The sequence below is a fragment of the Lampris incognitus genome, chromosome 5 (assembly GCF_029633865.1).
Source record: "Lampris incognitus isolate fLamInc1 chromosome 5, fLamInc1.hap2, whole genome shotgun sequence".
NCBI classification, from domain to species: domain Eukaryota; kingdom Metazoa; phylum Chordata; class Actinopteri; order Lampriformes; family Lampridae; genus Lampris; species Lampris incognitus.
The window spans coordinates 39,759,659-39,781,539 of NC_079215.1; the positions used below are offsets into that span (position 1 = coordinate 39,759,659).

The 21,881-nt window shown below is 43.8% G+C and overlaps 1 protein-coding gene across 1 annotated transcript in view; it reads right to left on the reverse strand.

Annotated features, from left to right (window-relative positions):
• card14 (caspase recruitment domain family, member 14) overlaps positions 1 to 21,446 on the reverse strand; it is a 99,912-nt gene extending 78,466 nt beyond the window's left edge. The window contains exons 1-3 of the mRNA XM_056280510.1: positions 21,103 to 21,446; positions 8,282 to 8,419; positions 7,848 to 8,173 (exon numbers count right to left, since the gene is read on the reverse strand). Coding sequence (XP_056136485.1) covers positions 7,848 to 8,173; positions 8,282 to 8,419; positions 21,103 to 21,316 — 678 coding nt within the window. The 5' untranslated portion in view covers positions 21,317 to 21,446. The remainder of the gene's footprint in view (positions 1 to 7,847; positions 8,174 to 8,281; positions 8,420 to 21,102) is intronic.
• Between the last annotated feature and the right edge of the window lie 435 nt (positions 21,447 to 21,881).

Genomic DNA, 21,881 nt, shown 5'->3' on the forward strand with positions numbered 1-21,881 from the left:
TTCTGATACATTATCCATTCACAAAGAAAATTGGTGTCCTTAAAGGTTGGATTTTTCCACATTTGTTTAATTAAGGCATTAAGATAAATTTCCAAAGGGTGATTTTTTTAAATTCCTCTTTTTAGCCAACTTTAGCATGGGGTGCCCAACCTTTTGCATACCACTGTATTCTGTCTAATCTACAGTACATGAAACTTGGCACATGATCTTCAGGCCAAGCTGAACGTGTCAAACAGCTTTTTTTTTTTTTCAAATTTCAAAACAGCTTGGCTGTGACTATTAGGCGCAAATCAGGAAGTAAACCCATTTCTGAGCTACCTTTAACATATCATAATCAAACATGGTACATACAATAGATTCGTGACATCATCCTGGGCATACCACAAAAAATGGTGACCTTTGACCTCTGTGGAACGCTGTGTTTAAACTGTTTATTTAATTTCAACACACAACAAAAGTTACCCCTGTCCAGAAAAGCCAGTAAAATATAGTGTTACCAACAGTGCTCTGAACTGGCAAGTGTCAGTGTACTCCAAATGCAATTTTGTACTTGTTTAGTTATTGTCAACCCACAACAAAAGCAACCTATCCAGAAAAGCAACCTCAGTTTAAAGCTATCATTTTAAAACTACTTCATGGTTGATGTCTTCATCATGACTATTTTGAACATGGATTTGAACTTTCTTTCGGCATCCAGGCCTCCACCACTCCTTGTGGTCTCCTTGAAAAAGAAGTAATACAATATGAATGTTTTGAAAAAGTGATATCAACATACTAAATTCTGTATATAGCATAGATATAACCTCACTTGCCTCCTCTACTTCCAGTATATATCTCTGACTTGGTATCTCCCATGACGCAGATACTTGAGCACAAGCCATGCGCTCATCCAATGACGATGCTTGGCAAAGAGTTCCTTCAGGTGTATAGCCAGACCACTGTTGCGACCACATTGTTTGTATAACTTCATCATACTTATTGTGCATTCTAATGCTGAATTCGATCCCAGACCCAGACTGTCAGACAATGAATTTCTTATATAAATCGATGGTAAGAAAGAGCTGGCTAGATACTTGAAGAGATGAGAGACCCTATTTATTGTTCCCAACATGCTCATATCAATTTCAAGGGTGTGCTTGATAATTAGTCGCCACATTTCATTAGGAAGTGTTGAAGGAGGTGATGGAGTAACATCAGGTGATGGAGGTAGAGCAGGTGATGGACCAACAGCAGGTGGTGGAGTAACATCAGGTGATGGAGGTAGAGCAGGTGATGGACCAACAGCAGGTGGTGGAGTAACATCAGGTGATGGAGGTAGAGCGGGTGATATATCAGTAGATGACATGAGATGGCCAGATCCAGAGTTCACTTCAAGTTCATGTGTTGGACTCGATTCAATGCGTCTTCTAGATGTGATCCTGTGAGACTCTTCCTCCTGAATGCTATTAATGTATTGACTAATTGGGCCATTTAAGCTGACATAATGATCTCCATGGCCCTCGGCTATATGACCAACTACTAAAGTGGGGAAGTCCTCACAATATTCTCCAGATGGTGAGACAACTGAGGAAGCATCCGAACCAAGAGCAGAAACAACCAAAAACTGAACTTGGAAAATTTGAGCAGCTCGCTGGAGAGTGAAGTGATCTCTATAAGTTCCCAACTCACCCATGCTATTAATGTAGTCATCCCAGTTTTGCTCAGTAACAAAGTTTAACAAATGTGTGCCATCAAGACCTCAAGGATTTGCCACCAAATCAGATACAATTTCCTGTCTAAGAGTTGTGGATGACCGAAAGATTCCCAAGCTTGCTAACTGGTCAGCCATAGCTGCAAATTGACAATTGCCATCTGGGAGAGGATCAAAAGCTACTTCCAGTCCAGAAGAAACAAATTAATGAAGCTGATCTGAGTGACTTTTTGCAATTAGAAAAAACTTTCTCTTCGCATTAGCTGACTGATTAAGAGTTTTTCGTTTTTTTTCTTTACTACGGGTGACGCTAGTTACATTAGCTACAGAAAACCATTTCTGCTCAGGGACAGCGGATTCTGTCATTTGATACTGGACCTTGTATTTGGAGCGTTTCAGATTTCTCTTAATGATGATGATCCCTTGGACAACTGAATGCTTTTTTGTGACACGGTTGTTCTTGTGCCTTATCCTCACCAAAACCTCTTCATTCACATTGTAGACAGACACAGTTGTGGATTTTATTGCTTGTAGGATAGCTCTCCTCACCAATTCCTCATTTGCATTGTGTGCCTTTTGCCGAATCATTGACCTTTTCTTGTTAAATGATTGTCTTTCTCTTCTGGTCGGGACAGTGCATCGGATATCAGCATGGCCTTCTCTATTCTCAGTATCATTGTTTGACTGTAGGACAATATTAGACTTTCTGCCATAATACACCTCAAAAGGGGAGGCCCAGCCAAGTGTCTTCTTTGGATCATTATTCAGAATTCTGGCATAATCTGGCAAATGGTCCACCCAGTTAACACCACACAAATTCAACAGGTCATGCAACATCTTTTTCCTTGATGTTCAATGCATTCTCTCCACCTTTCCTTGGCTTTGTGGGTGGTAAGGGGCACTCTGAATGACCTTTACTTTCAGGACATGCATTAATTTTTCCACTGCCCCGCGAAACTCCTTTCCTTGATCGTGTTGGACTATTTTTGGAGTACCATGCTCATTGTAAATCGTATGCAAGTGCTCAGCAATTTTACTGCTGGCCTTGTTTTTCAATGGCTTCAGCCAAACATATCTGCTAAACACATCTTGCACTGTTAGGATGTATCTGTACACTGATTTTCCACATGTTACTCGCCATTTATTCATATCCATTAAGTCAATCTGATGTCTCATTTGAACTTCCTTCGCTGTTATTGATTTGGGGATTGGTTTATTCGTAAATTGGGCCTGTAAATGATGATAATTCCTGCATTGGTTGAGTTGTGATTGAATCCTTGCCTCACTGATTCCTTTGTATTTCTTTCTAAAGAGCATCATTAGTTTTCTTGCCCCGGAGCCTTTCGTGTTTGCTACGCCATTCTCCACCAAGTCGGGAATTGAGTCTCTTTTTGCCACTCTCTTTCCATCACATAGGACAGTCTTGCCATCCTCGCCGAGAGAGAAGCGGCCCCTATTCCTCCAGAATCTTATAACAGCATTGCGTTGCACTTTTGTTCGCATTTTAACAGGGACATCAAACTTTCCTTGTAGTAACTGGGAGATGGTTTTGTAGGTTTCATCATCCATTGGCTGGTGACCATAACCACAGCACATGGCTACAAGAGCCAGTAGCAATATAATTCCAAGTTTCATTCTGTTGAAAGATATGTAGGCTATTATAGTCATTAAAATTAGAATGCTGAAATCTCCTCATTTACTTATGGATGTATGACTGCAATATACATGATTATTATTATAGTAAAAATGAAAGAATGACAAGCATGGCTAGCATGATTACTGTCCTGTTATTAGCATTAATGCAAATCCTAAAAGTATGTTTTCAAATCCTTGATATTCTGTCCTTTACAGCATTATAACTTTATAAACTATTAATGTCCAAATTTGTTGAGTTGAAAATTTGAGATGATGTAAGAAAAATGATCATGAAAAAATGATCATGATCATGATCCAACTGAGAAAAAACGTGTGGAAGTAGCTTGGAGGTAGCTTTGAGGAAGAGTAGAGCATTCATGCATGTCCAACTTTGACCTGTCGGTGGCGCTAGACCTCTCGAGCTTGCGTTGCTTAAACAGTATCACCACTTGAATCCATTTATGGGTGGTCTGCTGTTAAATTATTACAATATTGGGGAATTATTACATTATCAGGACCAGGGAAATGAAGGCTAACCTGATAATGTAATAACATCCTGTTAATGTAACAGATTATTACATTATTGGTAAAAAGTTTATTACATTATTGGGAAATGCACTTTATTACATTATCAGGGAGTTATTACATTATCAGGTTTTATTGCATTTTCAATGGACTCACGAGCAGATTTTTATTACATTATCAGGGTTATTACATTATTGGGAATTTATTACAGTATCAGGTTCTACAAGGCCGGGTTACCAATGACCACCACCGGTACTGTTGGCCAGCAGGGTGCAGGTGGAAACTATGCTTCAGTTGGGCAAAGGAGAAGGAGAGGGGGAAGAAATGTTCAGAGGCAGTGGGAAAGGAGGAAGGGTAGGAGTGTAGAGGTGAGAGTTGAAACTTTGACTGTTGGCACTATGACTGGTAAAGGGAGAGAGCTGGCTGATATGATTAATGGAGAGAAGGAAGGTAGATATTACTGTGTGTGCAAGAGACCAGGTGCCAGGGGGTAAAGCCAGGAGCACCGGAGGTGGGTTCAAACTCTTCTACCATGGTGGGGATGGGAGGAGAAATGGGGTAGGGGTAATTCCTTTTTTTCTTTTTTTTTCTAAGTTTATTTCTGATTTTTCCCTTCTTTCTCCCAATTTAGTGGCCAATCGATCCCTATTTTAGTTCAAACACCCACCCTCGCACTGCATGCGTTCGCCAACTGCATCTCTCTGGCCGGCAGTCTCGAAGGAGACGCCTCGCCACTTTCGTGACAACGCGAATCCAGGCCGAACCACTGCTATTCCAACACACACAGAGACACATTCATGTGACAAACACAAGCCGACTCCGCCCCCCTCCCGAAGACAGCATTGCCAATTATTGCTGCTTCACCGAGTCCGGCCATAGTCGGATCTGACGAGACTGGGGCGTGAACCCCAGTCCCCAGTGGGCAACTGCATCGACACAAAGCCGATGCTTAGACCGCTACGCCACCGCGGACCAGGATAGGGGTAATTCTGAAGGAAGAGTATATCAAGAGTGTGTTGGAGGTGAAGAGTGTCAGACAGAGTGATGAGTATGAAGCTGGAAATCAAAGGTGTGATGATGAATATTATCACTGCATACACCACGGAGGTTGGTTGTGAGATGGAAAACAAAGAATTCTCGAGTGAGTTGGATGAAGTGGTGGAGAGTGTTCCCAAGGAGGAGAGAGTGGTGATTGGGGCGGACTTCAATGGGCATGTTGGTGAAGGGAACAGACGCGGTGAGGAGTTAATGGGTAGGCATGGTGTCAAGGAGAGGAATGTGGAAGGACAGATGGTGGTGGATTTTGTGAAAAGCAGTGGCGGTGGTGAATACATATTTCAAGAAGAGGGAGGAAGACAGGGTAACATAAGAGTGGAGGAGGGTGCACACAGGTGGACTACTTCGTATGCAGGAGGCGCGATCTGAAAGGGAATGGCTACAATGACTTTGTAGATCAAGAAGAGGAAGAGAGTGAAGGCAGAGCTAAGGATAAAATGGTGGAAATGGAAGAAGGAAGACTGGTGTGTGGAGTTTAGGGAGGAGTTATGTAATGCACTGGGTGGTAGTGAAGAGTTGCTGGATGGCTGGGCAACTACTGCAGATATAGTGAGGTAGACAGCTAGGAAGGTACTTGGTGTGTCACCTGGAAAGAGGAGGGAAGACAAGGAGACTTGGTGGTGGATTGAGGTAGTGTACAGGAAAATATAGAGGAAGATGCTGGCAAAGAAGAAGTGGGATAGTCAGAGAGATGAAGAAAGTAGACAGGAGTACAAGGAGATGTGGCATAAAGCAAAGAGAGAGGTGGCGAAGGTAAAGGAAAAGGCGTATGGTGAGTTGTATGAGAGGTTGGACACTAAGGAAGGAGAAAAGGACTTGTACCGATTGGCTAGATAGAGGGACCGAGCTGGGAAGGATATGCAGCAGGTTAGGGCGATCAAGGATAGAGATGGAAATATGCTGACAAGCAAGGAGAGTGTGTTGAGAAGATGGAAGGAGTACTCTGAGGGGCTGCTGAATGAAGAGCATGAGAGAGAGAGAAGGTTGGATGATGTGGGGATAATGAATAAGGAAGTGTGGTGGATTAGCAAGGAGGAAGTGAGGGCAGCTATGACAAGAATGAAGAGTGGAAAGGCAGCTGGTCCAGATGCCATACCTGTGGAGGTATGGAGATGTTTAGGAGATAGAAGTTGAGTTTTTAACTAGGTAGTTTAACACAATCTTGGAAAGTGAGAGGATGTCTGAAGAGTGGAGAAGTATACTGAAATCGATTTTCAAGAATAAGGGTGATGCGCAGAGCTGCAGTAACTACAGAAGTATAAAGTTGATCAGCTACAGCATGAAGATATGGGAAAGAGTAGTGGAAACTAGATTAAGAGAAGAGGTGATGATTAGTGAGCAGCAGTATGGTCTCATGCCAAAAAAAGAGCACTACAGATGAGATGTTTGCTTTGAGAATGTTGATGGAGAAGTATAGAGAAGGTCAGGAGTTAACTTGTGTCTTTGTGGATTTAGAGAAAGCATATGACAGGGTGCTGAGAGAGGAGGTGTGGTATTGTATGAGGAAGTCAGGGGTGGCAGAGAAGTATGTAAAAATGGTGCAGGATATGTATGAGGGCAGTGTGACAGTGGTGAGGCATGCAGTAGGAATGACAGATGGGCTCAAGGTTGAGGTGAGATTACATAAAGGATCGGTTCCTAGCCCTTTCTTGTTTGCAATGGTGATAGACAGGTTGACAGTCAAGATCAAGCAGGAGTCTCTGTGGACTATGATGTTCACAGATGACATTGTGATCTATAGTGAGAGGAGGGAGCAAGTTGAGGAGAGCCTGGAGAGGTGAAGGAATGCACTGGAGAGAAGAGGAATGAAGTCAGTCGGAGCATGTAGAACCTGATAATGTAATAAATTCCCAATAATGTAATAACCCCGATAATGTAATAAAAATCTGCTCTTGAGTACATTGAAAATGCAATAAAACCTGATAATGTAATAACTTCCTGATAATGTAATAAAGTGCATTTCCCAATAATGTAATAAACTTTTTACCAATAATGTGTTACATTAACGGGACGTTATTAGGGTTAGGGTTTAGGGTTAGGGTTTAGGGTTAGCTATGATATATAGTTTATTACATTATCGGGAAATGCACTTTATTACATTATCAGGACGTTATTACATTATCAGGTTTTATTGCATTTTCAATGGCCTCAAGTGCATTTTTTATTACATTATCAGGGTTATTACATTATCGGGGATTTATTACATTATCAGGTTCTACAGAGCAAGACAAAGTACATATGCATGAACAAGAGGGAGGAAGAGTGGTTAAGAAGAGAAGGCAGGCAGGGTGGGGTGGGTGGAGAAGAGTGTCAAGAGTGATCTGTGACAGAAGTGTACCAGCGAGAGTTAACGGGAAGGTTTACAAGATGGTAGTGAGACCAGCTATGTTGTATGGTTTGGATGCATTGGCACTGACAAAAAGACAGGTGGTGGAGCTGGAGGTGGCAGAGTTGAGGATGCTAAGCTTTTCATTAGGAATGAGTATATTAGAGGGACAGCTCAGGTTGGACGGTCTAGAGACAAACCACGAGAGGCAAGATTGAGATGGTTTGGACATGTGTGGAGAAGAGATGCTGGGTATATTGGGAGAAGGATGCTGAAGATGGAGCTGCCGGGCAAGAGGAAAAGAAGAAGGCCAAAGAGGACGTTTATGGATATGGTGAGGGAGGACATGCAGGTGGCTGGCATGAAAGAGGAAGATTCAGAGGATAGGAAGAGATGGAAATGGATGATCCGCTGTGGCGACCCCTAACGGGAGCAGCTGAAGGTGGTAGGGGTAGATATGGCCCTACAAATAAAATTACATTTAGATCAGGAATGAAATAACTACCCTATATATATTTTTGGGATTCCCACATCAAAATCTTCCCTGTACCAACAAAATACTAGTTACAACAGTATGTAGTAAATCATTGCTAATCCGTCACTGTGAACTCTGACCTGAAGGTTGAGGTCCCGGCAGTGGATATTCACAGCCGACTTCTCCTCGATGGCGGCCGTGTAGCGCCCATACAAGTCGCACTTCTCATCTTTCAGTTTGGCGATCTCCTGGTGTGCGGTGGTCAGCTGTCTTTGCATGTGCTCATAGTCTGCCTGGAAGCATCGAGTCTTCTCTTCCTGCTCCATCATCTGGCCAATCTCTGACTCAAAGGAGGCGCAGCGCATACTAAGATGGCTGGCCTCATGACGGGCCTCCTGGAGCTCCTTCTGCATCCCTGTTACAGCTCTGACCAGATACTCTGTCAGCTCTGAGTATTTTATGAGGCCTGGGAGGAGAACATCACACCGCAGACATGGGTTAAACATATAATCTTATGTTATTTTTGAAGATCAACCCCCACCCATAAAAAGGAAGTAAACCCAAAACTACAGACCGCTGAATTTTGAAGGCTCAGTGCTGGGCCGCTGTCCAGTGACCTGGGTGTAAAGGGTTGGGTAGTGGATCATCAGGCTCTCCAACAGAGCAATAGCACCATTTCTCCCCTGGGTTCTCAGCAGGTCCAGCATGAAGCCTGAGAAGTATGAAGGATTAGGACATAAGACACCACTAGATCTCATCTAAAATGCCTAAGACAGGGCTTGAATTTATGATCGTCTGGTCATTTCTGACGACTGGAATTTCCATGAGGCAACTAACTGTAGGCATCCTTGGAGTAATAAGTGATAATGAGCATCAGATTTGCGAGTTATTCAAAAATGAATGTCTATTAACGTTCCACTTGTAAGACAGCATATTTTCTTGGTGTCTTACAGCTACGTTTTTTGTTTTGTTTTTTATTTATTGTTTATTTTGACTTAAAAAAAGGAAAAAATGCACTGATCTTGTGTCTTTTATCTAGGCTTATGTCTTTTTTCACATAATGACAGACGGAGTACCCCTCTTCATTTCACTGCATGTTTTACTTTTTATTTATGTGCATGTGACAAATAAAGTACTTGAACTTGAAAAAGAACAATAGCTGTTACAGCATGTTTGCTCAGCTTTTAGCAGTACGTTTTTGATTGATTATTGCTCAGTGTCACCTCAACTTTTAGGTTTTTGTTCACTTGCATTTCCTGTCACACAGTTAAATAAGCACACTGCAAATATATTCAGCCAGTCCTCTGATTAGAAACTAGCTAAACTTACCTGTCAAATTATGTAATTATTCTCAATAAAGCATGCTGCTTTGTCTACAAAATGTATAGAATCAAACCTGAGCCCTACTTTTGAAAGCAACTTTGTGATCTGTGCTGTGATTTTGAATTGAGGTGGTTTCTGAAAATGTCAAGCCTCATGTTCCAAAGGTTAAATTGATCATTTGACTAGAGTCATTCAGCTGGTGCTTGTGGTTGTACATGTTGTTTCATACAAATATCATGTACTGACCATTATTTTACTTGACCTTGACTTAATACCTTTATGACTATTCTTCCTCTGGAAGCTGAGGAAATTTGCTATGGCCCCATGGACTCTTACTAACTTTTACCAGTGCTCAGTTGAGAGCATCTTGACTAGCTGCATCACTGCCTGGTACTGCAGCTGTTCTGCCCTCCATCGTAAAGCTCTTCAGAGGGAAGTCAAAAAAGCAGAGTAAATCACAGAGCTGTTAAGATCTGCCCACCATGCAGGACATTCATTCTCTGAAGAAGGCCCACAAAATAATCTGGGACCCAAACCATCACAGCCACAAACTGTTCTCTCTACTTCAGTCTGGCAAGAGATATTGTAGAATCAAGTCTCCACAAACAGGTTTCGAGAGAACTTCTACCTCCAAACCATAAGACGCTTAAACTGATCACTCAATCAAAGACTATCAAAGACTGCTTCCTCACTATTAAAAATGCAAATGCACAAAAGCTGTTACTTATGTCTACAGTTATCGACTGCACAATCTGCTATACCACTGCATATGACACCTTACTATTGTACAGACAGTCTCTACTGGAGCACACTGTCCAACAAAGTGCATTCAAAGTCTGAACAGACTGTTTTTGTACATGTATTCTGTTCTTGCACTTTGATTTCTTTTTATAACATTTATAACTGTGTACTTTTGTTAATTTTATTTTTCAGTTGTGTGTAAACTTACTTTTCATATATGACAAATAAACTATAAACTTTGCTGCAAAATACCTGAGCAACACAAATATTATCCAAAACACTGTTTACTACTGTAAACGAAACCCTCACTGTTTGGCTCAGTTTTATGTGAGTTTTATATGACCTCAACTCTTGAGGGACAACTTCAAAATGAGCTCTTGGTTGTCCCATGTAACAACTGGAAATGTTCTTTAAAATCAACCCCCGATAAGCTCTGATGAGAGTTTACAAGCTGAATCCCCAATGGAGAAAGAAGTATTGTACATAGTGGAAATGATGACTGTGTCTAATCAAACGTATCAACAACTCAGAAACGTCAACTCCCTTCCGATCTGAGCTAAATTCTACTTTTTAAAAACCATTTAACCAAGCCCCTCTTTTTTTGTAATCGCTGTCCTCTGAACTGCAAAAGCCAGAACTGACAACTGCAGCACCAAGAAGCAGTCAGCAAACTCTGTGGCAGCAATCAGCAACCCATCAGTTTCTCTTCAACCCAGTCATTTACTATCCTGCGCTCACTTGCTGTGCACAGTGTCAAGCAACTGCACATGAATGGCAGTGAAGACATTTGATATCTTTAACAACAATGGTGACTTAAGCAGAAATTTAGAATGTTGTTCTGTTCTCTACCATTTGAAAATAATCAGGTTTGACAGCATTGCGGCTTTAACTCTTATTCACCTGTGTTGCAACCTGGAATCGGGAAGTATCCCACAGCAACAAAGAAAGAACATTTACATTTATTTACAGCCTCATATATTCATGTTTTTATACTGTTACGGTTGAAGATGCTAAGATTTTCATTGGGCGTGATGAAGAAGGACAGGATTAGGAACGAGTATATTAGAGGGACCACTCAGGTTGGACAGTTTGGAGACAAAGCAAGAGAGGCAAGATTGGGATGGCTTGGACATACACTCACTGGCCACTTTATTAGGTACACCTTGCTAGTACCGGGTTGGACCCCTTTTGCCTTCAGAACTGCCTTAATCCTTCATGGCATAGATTCAACAAGGTACTGGAAACATTCCTCAGAGAGTTTGGTCCATATTGACATGATAGCATCACGCAGATGCTGCAGATTTGTCGGCTGCACATCCATGATGCGAATCTCCCGGTCCACCACATCCCAAAGGTGCTCTATTGGATTGAGATCTGGTGACTGTGGAGGCCATTTGAGTACAGTGAACACATTGTCATGTTCAAGAAACCAGTCTGAGATGATTCGAGCTTTATGACATGGCGCGTTATCCTGCTGGAAGTAGCCATCAGAAGATGGGAACACTGTGGTCATAAAGGGATGGACATGGTCAGCAACAATACTCAGGTAGGCTGTGGCGTTGACACGATGCTCAATTGGTACTAAGGGGCCCAAAGTGTGCCAAGAAAATATCCCCCACACCATTACACCACCACCAGCAGCCTGAACCGTTGATACAAGGCAGGATGGATCCATGCTTTCATGTTGTTGACGCCAAATTCTGACCCTACCATCCGAATGTCGCAGCAGAAATCGAGACTCATCAGACCAGGCAACGTTTTTCCAATCTTCTATTGTCCAATTTTGGTGAGCCTGTGCGAATTGTAGCCTCAGTTTCCTGTTCTTAGCTGACAGGAGTGGCACCCGGTGTGGCCTTCTGCTGCTGTAGCCCATCTGCCTCAAGGTTCGACGTGTTGTGCGCTCAGAGATGCTCTTCTGCATACCTCGGTTGTAATGAGTGGTTATTTGAGTTACTGTTGCCTTTCTATCAGCTCGAACCAGTCTGGCCATTCTCCTCTGACCTCTGGCATCAACAAGGCATTTTCGCCCACAGAACTGCCGCTCACTGGATATTTTCTCTTTTTCGGACCATTCTCTGTAAACCCTAGAGATGGTTGTGCGTGAAAATCCCAGTAGATCAACAGTTTCTGAAATACTCAGACCAGCCCGTCTGGCACCAACAACCATGCCACGTTCAAAGTCACTTAAATCACCTTTCTTCCCCATTCTGATGCTCGGTTTGAACTGCAGCAGATCGTCTTGACCATGTCTACATGCTTAAATGCATTGAGTTGCTGCCATGTGATTGGCTGATTAGAAATTTGTGTTAACGAGCAGTTGGACAGATGTGCCTAATAAAGTGGCCGGTGAGTGTATGTGGAGGAGAGAAGCTGGGTATATGATGCTTTTATACTGTTACGGCTAGCTCACAGGCCTTAACAAAGAAGGCAAATGCAAACAGATTTAACAATACCAAACAGACGTTTATAAAAGAAAAGCAACTAAATAGTACAATGAGGTGTGGTAGTCAGGGTCAGTAGCGTATGAAAGTTCATGGATGCAGTGATCAAACAGAGGATAGAGAGCAGAGCCGAGCTGGGTGCCGAGTTCGACACAGGCGTCTGGGCAGGCGGGCTTAAGTAATCTGGAACACGGGGCGTCCGGGTAGTGTAGTGGTCTATTCCATTGCCTACCAACATGGGGATCGCTGGTTAAAATCCCCGTGTTACCTCTAGCTTGGTCGGGCGTCCCTACAGACACAATTGGCAATGTCTGTGGGTGGGAAGCCAGATGTGGGTGTGTATCCTGGTCGCTGCACTAGCGCCTCCTCTGGTCAGTCGGGGTGCCTGTTCAGGGGGGAGGGGGAACTGGGGGGAATAGCATGATCCTCCCACGCGCTACGTCCCCCTGGTGAAACTCCTCACTGTCAGGTGAAAAGAAGCGACTGTGTCGACTCCACATGTATCGGAGGAGGCATGTGGTAGTCTGCAGCCCTCCCCGGATCAGCATAGGGGGTGGAGCAACAACTGGGACAGCTCGGAAGAGTGGGGTAATTGGCTGGGTACCATTGGGGAGAAAAAGGGGGGAAAATCCACAACAAAAAAAAGTAATCTGGAACACTGGCCAGGTGTTCCCAGTTAACCCGATGGCTCCACCCCTGACCAAGGACCTGCAAGGAGAGACAAGACAGACAAGTACACCTGCCCAAGGCTTTGGGGCTGTCACAATACAAATGTATTGACATTCGTCTGTTATGGAGACTGCATTGTATTTGTAAAGGTAAAGGATCTTGTTTTTTTTAAAAGGTTATGATGCAGTAGGTCAGAAGAAAAAGGGAAGGATGCTGTGGTTAGATTAAAAAAAGAAAGAAACTGCAAGGTGAGGTCATGTACCGTGCTGTGTCCTGAATTTTATCCGTGCAAAAACAAGAAAAATTATTTGTACCGGGGAAGAAAATAAAGTTGCCAGAACTAGACTGGACTGTGTGTCGCGTTCATTTGATGGGTGCAATACCTGCATTTCAATTGCAGATGATTTATTGAATATAGGACAGCTAGCCAGCCCTTTGCTAGAAAACATGGCTAACTATCGGACTTGAACCTAATTTCTTTTTTTTTAATTACTTGCGTTGTCGTCTCCTGACTAGATCCTTGCTTGTGTTGTACTAACTCTCAGATGTATATCACTTTGGATAAAAGCATCTGCTTAATGAAATTGTAAGTTATAACTAGTAACTATTGCATTTTTTGTGAAATTTATCTTGAGGTGGCCCAAGAAGATCGCATGCATCGTTTACACAAATGTGTTTCTTCACTGCCAGATATATGAGGTTGCTTTCCCATCGGAAATAAAGGCCTACATCTGCCAGATCCACAGAGGGTGAAGGTTAATAACCTAACTTCACACCCTCTTACCCCCAGCACAGGTGCTCCTCAAGGCTGTGTTCTCTTCCCCTGGCTCTTCTCACTTCACAGTACCCACTTTATATCCACGGACAGGTGTGTGAAAATAATAAAATATGAAGACAACATAACCATTGTAGACCTCAATGAAGTAGACCAACCTGTCACTTGGTGCACAAACGACGACCTTCTGCTTAATACAACCAAAACCCAAGAACTCATTATTGACTTCCGATGCATGCCGAATCCCAAAACACCCATACAACGAACGGAGACCCCATCACCACCACCGACTCTTTTAAATTCCTTGGAACATGCATCAGCAATAACCTGAAATGAAAAATTAACACTGAACACATCATTGTAAAAGCTCAACAATGACTTTACTTTCTTAGGTAGCTTAAAAAATACCGGATCAAACATCAACTTCTCCTTCTGTTTTATTCAAGCCATTATGGAGTCCATCATAACATCTTCTATTACAGTATGGTACAGCAGCAGAGAAAGTCAAACATGGAAAAAACTGCAGCAGATTGTCAACAAGGCATTCAAAATCATAGGCAACCCACTCTCCTCCGTTGAATCTCTACATACTCACCGGACTGTAAAGTGAGCAAAGATCATCTCCAACCCCTCAAAACCTGCTCATCAACTCTTCCAGCTCCTTCCCTCAGGGAAGCGCTACAGGTCCCTGTCCACTAAGACTGAACGCTTCTCAAACAGTTTTTTCCCCCTAGCTATGGGGACTCTGAATTCCTCCCTATAGTCCCCTCCTCACACACCATCTATCATTTACCTAATTGCTGTGCATGATGTTTGTTTCTGGTATTGTGTGACTGTATTGTTCATGATAATATGTGGCGTGTCTGCTGTTGTCCATGTATGTATTGTGCTGCAGAGTTTAACATGCTGTACCGAAAATAAATTCCACTGGCCTTGGTCGTGTGGCTAATAAAACAACCTATCTATATCTAATGAGAGAAAACGAGCGGGTGCTTGAAAGACTGTGCATCTGCGTTGTCCACATTGATTGCAACCCAACTTTATCTCCCTTTCCTTGCATCGGCCTCATAAACGTGCATTCATCATCCATCATCATGCATTCAGAGACTATCTATTTAGTGGACTGGAATATAGTTATCAAGGGATGGTGAAATAAGTTCAGCCACAAAACCACTTTATATGTATTTACTATATTACTGCTATCTGCACAACTTGTTTTATTTTGTTGTTGGTGCAAAAACAAAAGCAAACATAGCCCAAGCTCACTTTTCATCAAACGTAGGAAATGGAAAAACTTAATATTACAATGTGGTTTGCAAACATACCGATGACCTTGTTTGCATGTGCTCTTTATTCCGGTCATGGTCTGCCCATACTCCAGTCACTTTGAATAATTTGTAAACATGAATTCCTTGTTCATAGGAATTCCTACCCACTGGGGGCAGGGGTTCGCGCCTCGGTCTCATCATATCCGACTATGGCCGGACTCGATGAAGCAGCAATAATTGGCAACGCTGTCTTCGGGAGGGGGACGGAGTCGGCTTGTGTTCGTCACATGAATGCGTCTCTGTGTGTGTCGGAAAAAGCAGTGGTTCGGTCTGGAGTCGCCTTGTCACGAAAGTGGGGAGGCGTCTCCTTCGAGACTGCCGGCCGGAGAGATGCAGCTGGTGAACGCATGTAGTACGAGGGTGGGTGTTTGAACTAAAATAGGGATCGATTGGCCACTAAATCGGGAGAAAAAGGGAAAAATCAGAAATAAAATTTATAAAAAAAAAAGTTGATAGGAATTCCTTCCAACATGTTTATTTGGGTTTCTTATAACAGGATTATGGATTATTGCATTAATGCAGCAGTTTACATGTGTACAAACAATCAGAATACTTAGTGGAATATTGGTGTGCATGTTGCCAGTTAAGGGAAAGAGGCCGAGAGAGCGAGAGAGAGGGGGAGAGAGAGAGAGAGAGAGAGAGAGAAAGTCCGGCGCCATAAGGCCCTCGCTATGCATAGACTAGTTGTTGAGGTAGGCAACGCCAAGAATGTCAATAAGAACCCAGTGGCGGAGAAGGCTGTTCAATAGATTCAGGGGGAGATTCTTCGTCTCGAGCCTAACTGTAGGGCTGTTACTCCCCTGTTACTCTCTGTCGCTACGGCCAACCTGAACAGTCGTGTTAGGTCGCGTGGATTGTCTGCCCATGAAATGCTGCTTCAGCGTGTCCACTTCTCCCATAGGCAGTCGCCTGTGGTCGACCAGGACCTCATCGTGAAACAACACTCGGAGCGTGTCACCAACCATCGGTACAGCATGAAGTCAAAGGTGCCCTCTGGTCGTGTGGCCGTGCCTCCCGCCATTCGACCTGGTGAACTGGTGTACCGGTATGGTGACCGTAATAAGTCAAAGGCCTGTGACAGGTACCTCGTCACGAGCGTGGATGGTTCATGGTGCAATACCCAGAAGTTCACGGGGTCTCAACTCCGTCGCACCTCCTACAGGGTCAGGCTGGGTGACTGCTACAAAGTGGAAGGTCCCTCTACGGCCTCTGAACCCCTCGCGGATGATTTCGCGTCTGATAAGGACTTGGACAACCCTGCCCTGACATACTGCCAGCCATTGCTGAGCCCCCACCTGCACCTTGCCTGCCTTGTGATAACGATATGAGGCTGGGGGATAAGACTGGGCCTCCCGTCAAGGTCGAGCCTGGGGGAGCTCCCCTGGCGAGTGTGTGCCTGCTCTTGCACCTGATGCTGCACCTCGATGCTCGGAGCGTCGCCAGCGCTTGCTGCAGCATTTAGAGGACTTTGCACTTCAGGCCAGTTGTTTGTGTGTACTGGTGATAATGTTTTGTCTTACCTTGCAGGTCTAGTTATATAGCCTGAGCTGTGATGTTGCCTGGTGTTCTGTGGTGTTATTGTTGTACTGTGTGTAGGGGGGGGGGTCTTTCTTTTTAAAAAAAAAAAAGGGGGTGACGCCAGTAGTGGTTGTGGTTGCTATATTTACCAAGCCTCCCTTCCGGTCTGCCTGCGTTGCAGTCTCGGCTGTTCTTCCTGTTTTAACTAAATGGCTGCTGCCGCATGTTACCATCTGCGTTGTGTGATTCATTTATTTCGTCTCTCATTACTGGCGCGGTGTAAGTCTCCACCACCAGGAGTTGAAATGCCTACTGTTTGCAGATGACCTGGTTCTGCTGTCCCCCAAAGCAGATTGCCTACAGCAAATCCTGTATCTGCTTGAATGTTCCTGTCAGACTTGGGCCCTGACAATAAACCCCAAAAAGACCAAAATAATGATATTTCAAAAAAGATTCAGATCTCAGGAGGTTCTACCAAAGTTCTCAATTGGTACAAATATGTAGAGTACTGCACACACTACACCTATCTAGGATTAAAACTAAGTTCAACTGGACATTTTAATGAAGGAGTTCCTGAGATGAGAGGGAAGCTACACCGGACTTTCTATGCCAATAAAAAACACAAACAGAAACATAAATTCGAATTTGGTTAAAATTAATTGAGTGTGTTATTGAACCAATGCCACTCTATGGCAGTAAGGTGTGGGGTCCAGTTACAAAACAAGGCTTACTCAATGGGATAAACACCCCATTGAGACCCTGCATGCAGAGTTCTGTAAGATTCTCCTACATGTCCACAGGAAAGCTACAAACAATGCATGCAGGGCAGAATTAGGCCAATACCCACTAACACTAAAAATAAAAAAGAAAACAATTAACTTTTCGACACACCTAAAACTAAGTGACCCCCCTCTCGTATCATTACCAAGCCTTGCAATGCCAAGAGCTGAGGCGTAATAGGAACCCCTTGCCCAAACTGGTCCTGAGGCTGAGACCACAAACCTGCTCCATTAACACACCTCAGGAACAGAACACATCACCAATCAGACTCAATCAAATTACAAAGTAGTTAAAACAGAACTACAACACTTATTGGCAAACACAGAGCAAAATGCAGTGCTATCTGGCTCTAAATTGACAGTACACCATAGCAGATTATTTGAGCATGGTGACTGATCAACAACTAAAAAGAGCCTTGACTGTGTGCAGACTGAAGGAGCATAGCCTTGCTATAGAAAAGGGGAGACAGAGGAAGACCTGACTCCCTGCAGAGCAAAGACTGTGCTGTCAGTCAGCTTGAAATAAAGCTACACTTCCTCAACAAATGTGTAAAGTATAAACATCTTAGAGAGACACATTTTAAAAAATTCCAATTAATAACAAAGTTTTCTTTACCTATTAGATGAGGAAAAACTATCAGCCCTACTAGGGGAAGACCACAGTATGAAGCAGGGCAGGCTAAGCTAACTGCTAGCCCATGCAGACTGGCAGTTCCGACAGTCATCCTGGTGTTTATTCTCTCGGACAGTGATGTTTTTTGTTTTTTTTTGTAGTTTGACATACGTGTTCTTGTAGTTTTTAGATGTGTGTTTTTGTCTTTGTGTTGCACTGCTGTGGGCAACAATATTTCAAATAAAGTGTTCCTGATTCCTGCTTTCCTCACTCTATCGCTGCTGATGTCATGAAGGCCCCAGGAGTGAAGGGAGAAGGAGGACTTTGTGTGTGTGTGTGTGTGTGTGTGTATGGGGGGGGGGTAGACATGTGTCGGTATGGAATATCTACAGATACTCAGTTTACCATTTATACTGATTAAACAGCCAAAGCTGGATTATCTTTCAAACTACAGCACTACAGTGGTATATACACATGTTCACATTCTTACAGAGAGAAAGAGGGGGGGGGCATTCAGTTCCAGCCCAACATATATAGGTGTACATTTATTACAAAGCAGGTGTAATTCCATTCCATTTTTTTTCATTATCGAAACTGCTTAGCCTGCTCTCAGGGTTGCGGGGATGCTGGAGCCTATCCCAGCATTCACTGGGCAGCAGGCGGGGAGACACCCTGGACAGGCCGCCAGGCCATCACAGGGCCCACACACACACACACACACACACACACATCATCTCTGTGTGTCAAAGGGGAGGTGATGGGATAGTTTGTTACGACACTGAACCTTCGCTTCCTATTTCTCATGAAGAACATCACATCTTGACCCATATCCTGCAGAGTTTATACAAAGCAAACTTGACTCACTTTAGCTGGCTTGACCACAGGAAAACTATCTCACATATATGCACTGTGCAGGCGCATACACACACACAGACCCAGGCACACACGTGTACACAAACACATAACATACAGACAAATGTGCTTACGCAAGCCTACTTGATAATAAATGTCTCTCCATATTACACATGCTTTGCAATAAATGTAAACCTATATAAATGTTGGGCTGGAACTAAATGCCTTCCCCCCATGCTCTCTCTCTCTCTCTCTGTGTAAGAATGTGAACATGAGATAATCTAGCTTTGGCGGTTTAATCAATAAAAATGGTAAACTGAGCATCTGTAGATATTCCATACCCATTCCATGGCCCTTGACCCTGTCGAGTTGCAAGGTGAGGGCTAGCATGGGTTCATCTCTCTCAGCATGGGTTGTGTGTGATTGTGTGTCTTCTAAGTGTTGAGAAGTGGAGGGGAGATCCAGATGGGGTGGTTGCTATTAGAAGTAACTAACAAACTTGGTTGGGCATCCCTACAGACACAATTGGCCATGTCTGCGGGGAATACCCACATCTGGGAAGCCAGATGTGGGTATTTGTCCTGGTCGCTGCACTAGCGCCTCCTCTGGTCAGTCGGTGCACCTGTTCGGGGGGGAGGGGGAACTGGGGGGAAATAACGTGATCCTCCCACGTGCTACGTCCCCCTGGTGAAACTCCTCACTGTCAGGTGAAAAGAAGCAGCTGGCGACTCCACATGTATCGGAGGAGACATGGTAGTCTGCAGCCCTCCCAGGATCGGCAGAGGGGGTGAAGCAGAGACGGGGATAGCTCGGAAGAGTGGGGTAATTGGCTGGATTCAATTTGGGAGAAAAAAAAGGGGGGGAGTAACTAAAGAAATCTCCGGGTTTCTTCCTGGAGATTTCTTTAGTTTGTCTCCAGCATTTGTTTCCACATAAAAAAATTTTTTAAAAACACAGTATAACAATAACAGTTGACCAGCTCTTCATTTGACTTACAATAACCATTCCTGTCTTTTCAACACCACTCTTTCTACAGATCTTCAGTTTGTGACCCATTTGCTTCATGCACCTTCAAAAAGGAGCACTGATCTGTGACTGGTTGGCTGTCTTGTCTAGTATACTGAAAGTCATGTGGTCATGTGAAACAGTGATGGTTGCAAGTTTGGCTGTGTTATTCTCAGAGTATTTATGACTATGGCCCATGGCTTTGTGTAGCCTCCACAGTACACTGCTAATGGTATTAGGAATGGATTCATGATTTTCTGGTGCTTTCTAGTTAGGATTTTAGGATTCATTTAGCATAGAGGTCCTTTGATTGCTGGGGATGAGGCTACAATTCAAAGACACATGGCAGCTTCAGTGTCAAGGGAAAAGAAGAGATGAGTGAGAGAGGGAGAGAGAGAGCAAGCAAGAGAGAGAGGGATGAGAGAGAGAGCTAGGAAGAGATAGCGCGAGGAAGAGAGAGTAAGAGGGGGATGGAGAGTGTGAGGAAGAGCGAGAGAGAAGGATGGAGAGAGAGATTGAGCGAGAGAGTGAGGAAGCGAGAGAGAGTGAGGAAGAGAGAGAGAGAGGGATGGAGAAAGAGAGCGAGGGAGAGAGCGAGGAAGAGAGAGAGAGGGAGAGAGAGCACAGAGGAGAGAGAGAGAGAGAGCGAGGAGGAGACAGAGCAAGAGAGAGGGAGGGAGAGAGAGAGAGAGTAAGGAAGAGAGAGTGAGATATCTATAATTTAGGTGAGAGAACATTAACGGTTAGTTTAACAAGGTACCATAACTGTCAAGCATGACAGGAGTCTGAAGTCTCAAATCTGGATTGCCCATAACAACCATGTTTCATGTGCTTGTCATTGGGGTTATGTTTGATAGTATTTTAAACACATTCTTGAAATTAGAAAAGGTCAAATCTTAGAATCGCCCCTGCCTCAAAGAGGAAATTATGTCAATTTAGTTTCCTGCAATAACCCCTGTGAGAAATTCTTAAGGTTAAAATAGGAGAATGGAAATAACAGAAATGTTCTTTTCATTTACCTAAAACAATCAGAGGTGATACAAATAGATTCCTCATTTACAATAGACCCAGACTATCCAAAGGAGTTGAATCAAGTGCAACTGGACTTGGTATATGTCCGTGAAGACGTTTCGCCTCTTGGATGAGAGGCAAAACGTCTTCACGGACATATACCAAGTCCAGTTGCACTTGATTCAACTCCTTTGGATAACCATGACCAGGATGAATGAGAACATTCACAGACAGACTCAGACTGTTCTGTACCAACATGTGCATCTGTCATGCAAACTTCCAGGTCACCTAGTAGATCATTCAGATGGCCATGAGCTTTCAGCCTTTCAGTGTGTCTTACTTGTTCTCATGGAGCGGTTGGTGAGGTTGTGGCAGGAGAGGATCTCATCTTCATCCATCTCGGTGAGCACCCTGGCCTGCCTCAGGTATGGGATCAGCATGCACGGCCGCACGCCCAAGGAGATTCGGTGGCGGTTGTCATTAATCAGTTCCCACAGCGCCTCTTCACCCATCTCTTTCAGGTCCGGCCCCTCGGGAACACACTCCCCAGCCATGTTGATTGTATGTTTATTAGAGAGAGAAAGAGAGAAAGAAATTCACTCAGTGGTTGACCCCTGGAGAGATGATGGACATGGTTGAGGCAGCCTGTGCACTTGCAGAAACGCACAGAATAATTGCTGAAAGAGAAATGGTAGCCTGACGGGGAGCGGCAGGAAAAGCGCAGCTCTGTAAATGGTTCAGGGACTTTTTTTCCACGCCCCATCAGTCACTACGGTCAAGCAGTCATCGCTTGCAACTGTCAAAGCCTGTGTGTGTGTGTGAGTGGGGGGGGGGGGAACCAGAAAAACAAGACCTTTGTGTTGTCACAAGCTCAAGGACAAGCTGAAGACATGAACAGACAGGTTGAAAACATATTTCAACACACACACACACACACACACACACACACAACCATCATCATCATAAATCACACATGCCTACTTACCTGGGAGACTCAGCCCTGTGTACCTGCCTTACGTTTGTTTTTGAGGAGCTTATTCAATATCCGTTCACAGCGCACACCCCTGCCTTCTTTTCATTAATTGGGCCATATGTTACTGTTTGCTGAATGGTGTTAAA